At 36.7% G+C, this 7,314-nt stretch overlaps 2 protein-coding genes across 9 annotated transcripts in view; one reads left to right on the forward strand and one right to left on the reverse strand.

The window, feature by feature from the left end:
- The window catches only part of LOC139954973 (TAF5-like RNA polymerase II p300/CBP-associated factor-associated factor 65 kDa subunit 5L), a 76,829-nt gene that overhangs the window by 61,937 nt on the left and 7,578 nt on the right, over window positions 1-7,314 (reverse strand). The window contains exon 5 of one of the 8 annotated variants that reach the window (XM_071955054.1): window positions 3,445-3,953. The exons of the other annotated variants lie outside the window; for them this stretch is intronic. Coding sequence (XP_071811155.1) covers window positions 3,904-3,953 — 50 coding nt within the window. The 3' untranslated portion in view covers window positions 3,445-3,903. Of the gene's footprint in view, window positions 1-3,444; window positions 3,954-7,314 lie in introns of those variants that run through there. 8 annotated transcript variants of the gene reach the window in all.
- Window positions 1-7,314, forward strand: part of LOC139954959 (uncharacterized) — a 116,035-nt gene that overhangs the window by 30,065 nt on the left and 78,656 nt on the right. The gene's annotated exons all lie outside the window — the stretch shown is intronic.

A 7,314-nucleotide genomic window follows, 5' to 3' on the forward strand; every position in this document is an offset into this window, starting at 1 on the left:
AAACTTCTATGAAAGCTTCACTTGGCTTGTCTACTGGAGAAGTGGGAATGAATACATGTAAAAAGGTAAAAACTCTTGTAAAAGTTTAAGCATTGCCAACTGTATTTTTCTTGATAATTCCCTTGTGAAATTTACAATGCAGTCATTACAAGCTTACAAGGGGCAAGATAAAATATAAGAACAGTACTGGACTTTAACCCAAGCAGGGTTGTGTATTACAGAATTTGGAAGGTTTGGTTTTTGAGAATGTATAAAGTGGTCTCCAGAAGGATGATTCATAAAGATGGTACTGATCTGCAGTCCAATACCGACTTATGTAAACTTGTCTCCAGAAGGAAGGATGATTCATTAGGATGGTACTGATCTGCAGTCCAATACCAACTTGTGTAAACTAGTCTCCAGAGGGAAGGATGATTCATTAGGATGGTACTGAACTGCAGTCCAATACCAACTTATGTAAACTAGTCTCCAGAAGGAAGGATGATTCATAAGGATGGTACTGAGCTGCAGTCCAATACCAACTTATGTAAACTAGTCTCCAGAAGGAAGGATGATTCATAAGGATGGTACTGAGCTGCAGTCCAATACCAACTTATGTAAACTAGTCTCCAGAGGGAAGGATGATTTATAAGGATGGTACTGAACTGCAGTCCAATACCAACTTATGTAAACTAGTCTCCAGAGGGAAGGATGATTCATAAGGATGGTTCTGAACTGCAGTCCAATACCAACTTATGTAAACTAGTCTCCAGAAAGAAGGACGATTCATAAGGATGGTACTGAACTGCAGTCCAATACCAACTTATGTAAACTAGTCTCCAGAAGGAATGGTGATTCATAAGGATGGTACTGAACTGCAGTCCAATACCAACTTATGTAAACTAGTCTCCAGAAGGAATGGTGATTCATAAGGATGGTACTGAACTGCAGTCCAATACCAACTTATGTAAACTAGTCTCCAGAAGGAATGGTGATTCATAAGGATGGTACTGAACTGCAGTCCAATACCAACTTATGTAAACTAGTCTCCAGAAGGAATGGTGATTCATAAGGATGGTACTGAACTGCAGTCCTTACCAACTTGTGTAATCAAGTCTCCGAAGGGTATGTTTGATAAGGATGATGGGAGTCTCACAAGTTGTCTCCACAGGGAAAGTCTCCATTAGGCCCACAACATGAGTATGTATGTATGTATGTATGTATGTATGTATGTATGTATGTATGTATGTATGTATGTATGTATGTATGTATGTATGTATGTATGTATGTATGTATGTATGTATGTATGTATGTATGTATGTATGTATGTATGTATGTATGTATGTATGTATGTATGTATGTATGTATGTATGTATGTATGTATGTATGTATGTATGTATGTATGTATGTATGTATGTATGTATGTATGTATGTATGTATGTATGTATGTATGTATGTATGTATGTATGTATGTATGTATGTATGTATGTATGTATGTATGTATGTATGTATGTATGTATGTATGTATGTATGTATGTATGTATGTATGTATGTATGTATGTATGTATGTATGTATGTATGTATGTATGTATGTATGTATGTATGTATGTATGTATGTATGTATGTATGTATGTATGTATGTATGTATGTATGTATGTATGTATGTATGTATGTATGTATGTATGTATGTATGTATGTATGTGTGTATGTGTGTGTGTGTGTGTGTGTGTGTGTGTATGTATGTATGTATGTATGTATGTATGTATGTATGTATGTATGTATGTATGCGTGTATGCGTGTATGCGTGTATGCGTGTATGCGTGTATGCGTGTATGCGTGTATGCGTGTATGTATGTATGTATGTATGTATGTATGTATGTATGTATGTATGTATGTATGTATGTATGTATGTATGTATGTATGTATGTATGTATGTATGTATGTATGTGCGTGCGTGCGTGCGTGCGTGCGTGCGTGCGTGCGTGCGTGCGTGCGTGCGTGCGTGCGTGCGTGCGTGCGTGCGTGCGTACGTACGTACGTACGTACGTACGTATGTATGTGTGTACCTTGTGAAACTCCCATTGACAGGGTCCGACATGATTGATATTTTGGGACTAGTTGTTAATGGGGTAAGGGATCGTTTCCAAACATAACGGTAATATGATCCAAGGTCAAATAGTGGTCGAAAACTAGTATTTTTGCAATAACTTGAGAACCAAATGTCTATCAAGGTTGAGATTTTAGGACAGAGTGCACATTATCAGGGGAACATATTTTATAAAAACTATTAGGTCATCCAAGATCATTCAAGGTTGCTTATGTGCAAAAAACTGCCACATTATGCTCTGCAACCTTAATGTGCGAAGTTATTAGAGATCAAGGTTTGGTTTTGTGATTCTTGGTATGTGGATTCATAACATTGAGTACAAGTACCCTATTGTAGTTTATGGATGTGTGTATAACCACGTACAGTAGACTGACCTGTGTTATCACCCGAACCGAATTGTACAGTTGCTTATAATAGCGTTTTCGACTTGAATATATTGGGCATTCATATGCATCTGTGTTATAACATGATAACACGTGTTATGCTAGAGGCACATTTTATTGCGGCCTGTGTTAAGAAAAAATTAAAAATATAAAAAATATAGAAAATATAAAAATATTTTATATTATATAAAAATATAAAAAATAAAAAAAGTAAAAAAATATATATATAAAAAAAATATATATATAATACCACTACGATTTACTGTATTGTATCTTTAACATATCTAGCTTTTGCATGCTCCCAAAACATAACACTTGTTAGTGTGTTATAACACCCTGGCATATAAATGCATAATATGCTAGACGTTAAGAACAAATATAAGCTCACACCTTTTCGGCTTGGGTGGTGTTATCATGTTATAGCGTTATTGTTACAGCTAGTTCTGATTATACTAACAAGCAGAAGTCTAGTGCATTGAAGGCATCGAAAGCTCAATGCATTTTGCATCCTGGTTTAACATCCAGTAAAAAACCCCTTTACGCAGATGCTATTTCAGTTGAGAACATTCCACAGTCAAATAAGCCTATTGTTGATTAACAGACTTCATAGAGCTGCAGCACTTTGTTGACTTGCTAATTTTAAATACATTATGTAGTATTGAATTTCGTACTATTTTAACTTGTTTGTTTTTCGAGTTTAAAAGTTTTATTGAATGAGGTGTCTCAAGTTACCAAGAGGCCAGGGAACCAGAATGAACACTCGGGAAGGGCCGTTTCCGGCCATCTGGGGGGGGGGGGTTTATAACCAAAATTTTGGGGGTACGCTCCGCGCCAACTAATGGTGGCGCTTCGCTCATATAGTTGTGCCTACAGCTTTGAAAATCTTGGCTACGCCCCTTATACTAATACTGTCGGCAAAATTATATACATCGTGAAAAGTCACGAAAACATTGACGGATTGTGTTTTTGGTTCAATATTATAATTTGCCCGGAATTTTACCCCTCCGTTAGAACCCTCCCCAAAACGGTGGTGAGTCAAATATTCAGATATTAGCCATTTTGACTCAATGGGAAATTTCTTAGAGGAAACACTGGTCGCTAGTATTGAACTGTAAGGGTAGCCTACACATATCCAAATAAAATGAATAACATTTAGACATTTATTCCTCAGTATGAAACGGCACAGGCTCCCAAGATTGAAGCTGGACCAACGTGTTTGTTTTCTCTCGCCAATAGTTCAATATTGTCAAAATCTTAGACTTCATTATATCTTTAACCAAAAATCTTCAATTGTTTTAATTTAAATCGTGATTACAAAATATAAATATTAGGGCCTATTATAAATATTACAGCATTAGACTTTCATTACCTGTTGATTGATGTAATTTTGATACTATACAAAAGTAATGCTCAGTTCGATGAACCATGTAAGTTTTATTTCAAAGTAATGCAATTAACAGTCGACGTTTTCCAAATATATTTGGCTGTAATGAAATGGAAATATTATGATTAGGAAGCTTTTCTGGGCGACAAAATGTTGGGAGGGGTTGGGGCGGAACTAGGGCATGATTGACAGGGGGACCCGATATAGGACAAGTTGGACTGGGGACCCGATATAAGAAAAATTGGACAGGGGGACCCGATATAGGACAAAATAGACATTGGAAGACCCGATATAGCGCATTTTTAGACACAAGGGTCATTTGTTAAAGCTACATAAGATGATTCAATATGACCCTCCTAGCCAGACAGGTATGTCAAAATGAAAACAAAGCATCATTGTTCTAAACTTGTTCAATTTATACGAGTGCATCACAGCATATCTTCACATCAAACAAGAAAATATGGGTCGTTGAGTCATCCATGAAAAAACAATAATGATATCGATAGTACATCACTACTTTGGTTATCGTTTTACCATAACGGTGAGGAGACGGTAGGAAACCCGTTCCGATGAAACTTATTTCGGATACTAGCATTTCATGTCTTCATCATATCATTTTGAACAACAACAAAATATTAGTAAACACGTGAATTAATGCATGATTATGTTAAGAACAACAACAAAACTTCGCGGTAAACTCGTGAAATAATGAACATTCACATGATCAATTGTCAAAGATATGGTGAAGTCATATACATGTAATCGTGTTACGAACACAGCGCAGTAGTTACTGTGATGCACGGTTATGAAACATGAACAGTAGTTACTGTACTAGCTATGAGTATCGGGTGAGACTACAGATGATCTTAGCCAAAGGGCCGAGAAAAGACAAACATTTCTGAGCTCACGTATGTACTTGAGTGCCACTCGTGCGAAGTGAACTATTGATATTAAGTTCTAATGCGTTTAACTTATCTCATAACGAAAATGATTGTTAAATGTTTAAAGTGGCCATGACACGAAAATTTCAAAGTCCTATATTTTTGGGATCCATCAAAAAATGTTCTCTAGAACATGTATCAACCAATCTGCCAGTTTAAAACTTGATTTTTCAAGTCGAAAATTGAGAATGAATTTACCCTTTTCGGCGTTTGAAACTTTGTTTACTCGAAAATTTTCCGATTCGCATGACGTCATGTGACGTCACGTTTTGAACACATTTGTTGTCGCTGCTTTACGATCCTCCGAACATACCATTCACGTACACAGTAGACAAGTACACATACCACTAGTAGTTACTAAACAAAACACCGATCACAAGTGCGATATCAAATCAAAATTTCCTGTGAAATGGCGGATCCAGAACCAATTGCGGCAACCGAAGTTCAAAGTGATAATGGTTCTTCACTAGGCAGTGAAATTGGGCTATAATTAGAGTGCCCTTTCTCATATTCGAAGCAGAGAGTGAAGGCGATGATCATTCCAATATTGAACCGAACGTTGAGGGTGGAGCGGAGGTGTTAGAACCGTATCAGTTCGAGCCTGTTAAACGAGCCGAAATTGAAGCTCCGCAACATATCGAAGAAGAAATCCGTTCGAAACCATTGCAAGGAACATACAACGTGGTAAGAATTTATTAACGAAGCATTTAAAAACAAAATCCAGTCCATTTTGTGCATGTGTTGTTGGAATTCGCGGAACACCCTAAACCGTATTGTGCGTTGTGTTACGGTAACTTACAACCCATATGTAGAGTGTGTAGTACTAGTAGGGTTGGTTGCATACTGAAAGTTTGGCTCGGGGATGTAAGTTGCATTATGCAGCCATGCTAGGTAGGCATATGTGTTATTTCATACTCATGATTACTTGGCTAGTACTTTGGTTTGGAGTTTTGCAAATCAATTTTCTGAAACAAAAGAATATTTCATGATACATGGAAGGTGTAAAATCACAACAAATGTAACCATAACTGTACATTGTATGCCTGCTTGATATTGTGGACATCATGGCCAACATTAATACATTTTGAAATTTCATAAATTTTTTCCCAGGCAGTACAGATACATAGCCTACGGTCAACAGGTTCAATGATACTTGGGGTTCCTAGCAAGACACGTCAGGGTTGTGCTACCATCATGTGCAGTCCAAAGGATCAGAAGTGATTTTCCAGCCAATGGTCATTACACTGGTTTCAAGTTGCCAGGAGAAAACTCATTGTATAGGAAGCCTTGGTTGAGAAATTCCTCCAGAAACACCTTTTCTAAACTACGATTGTGTTGGATTATCAATCCGTCAGGGTTCCCTCAGTGTTGATATATTGAAATTCAAGACTTTTAATTCAGGATGAAAAGGTTATTTTCCAGACCCAACATCAACAATGAAAGAAAAGGCCTGTTTTGAAGCATTTGGACACAAGTATTGGCGTGACCGTGATGTCATATAATATGTGCATAAGGGAACGGGCATTGACCTTTTTAGGGGCATTTACCTCCCAGACGTTTGATTCGTACCTTTAATCTGGAAGCCAAAATATCCATATCACCAATGATATTTGACAGAAAAGTCATAATAAAGACCAATGGAGGCAGCAGAACTCTTGAATGTTTAGACTTTGTTTCTTCAGCAGCAGTTGGTTTGTTTTGTAGTCTTTCTTCAAAAACTCAGCTGTACACCCTGTTAATGGTCTTCGATTGTTTTAATGCGTGTGATGCTGTGTTTCACATTGCCCATCAGTGTTGTACGTGTCGTTGTGCTTGTGTAACATTTTTGCATGTGAGTTACTTCGTGCAGTGTTTCTTGGTTTAAATAACCCTTTATTGTATTTGCTTCTGGATTATTCTAATTAATTTGTCATAACAACGATTGATAGCGATGGACATGCAACTGCTTTGTAGGCTTAAAGCCAAAAAATTCATGTAAGTTGTTTTCTTTTAACCTCCTTTGATGTCACAAATTACATTAGTGTAATTTAAGAATGATAATGTTTATGGAAAGTACAGTTTTACTTTTATGTCATATAATACAATGATTGTTGTTAATGTTAGTTCAGATTGTCCAGAATGACTGTCTAGAACTGATATTGAATAAATTTTGTTCAATGATTAAACACTTGAACTATGTTGTGTGAATTTTTGGCTCTGTGGCTTTAAAATAAATCGCTTTGAGATTTAATTAAACACCCTTTGGAATAAAATCTTTTTACCTACCTATTTTGACCCATCCCCATTACCCCCACTCCTTCCACAACATAAAAAATGGTTTTCCTGGAATAGGAATAAGAAAGTATTGCTATAACTAACTGATCCAGCATATTCCAGAAATAAATTGGGGCACTGAGATTTGTTCACAAGAAGATGTAACCCATCGCTTCTGAAGCTAACTTCATAGCTTATTAGTATACAATAGAGCAATGAAGGGGGTGTTAATTTAGATGATACAGTAAAATCTCTTCGTCTATTGCG

Source organism: Apostichopus japonicus, chromosome 17 (genome assembly GCF_037975245.1).
Source record: "Apostichopus japonicus isolate 1M-3 chromosome 17, ASM3797524v1, whole genome shotgun sequence".
Taxonomy (NCBI): domain Eukaryota; kingdom Metazoa; phylum Echinodermata; class Holothuroidea; order Aspidochirotida; family Stichopodidae; genus Apostichopus; species Apostichopus japonicus.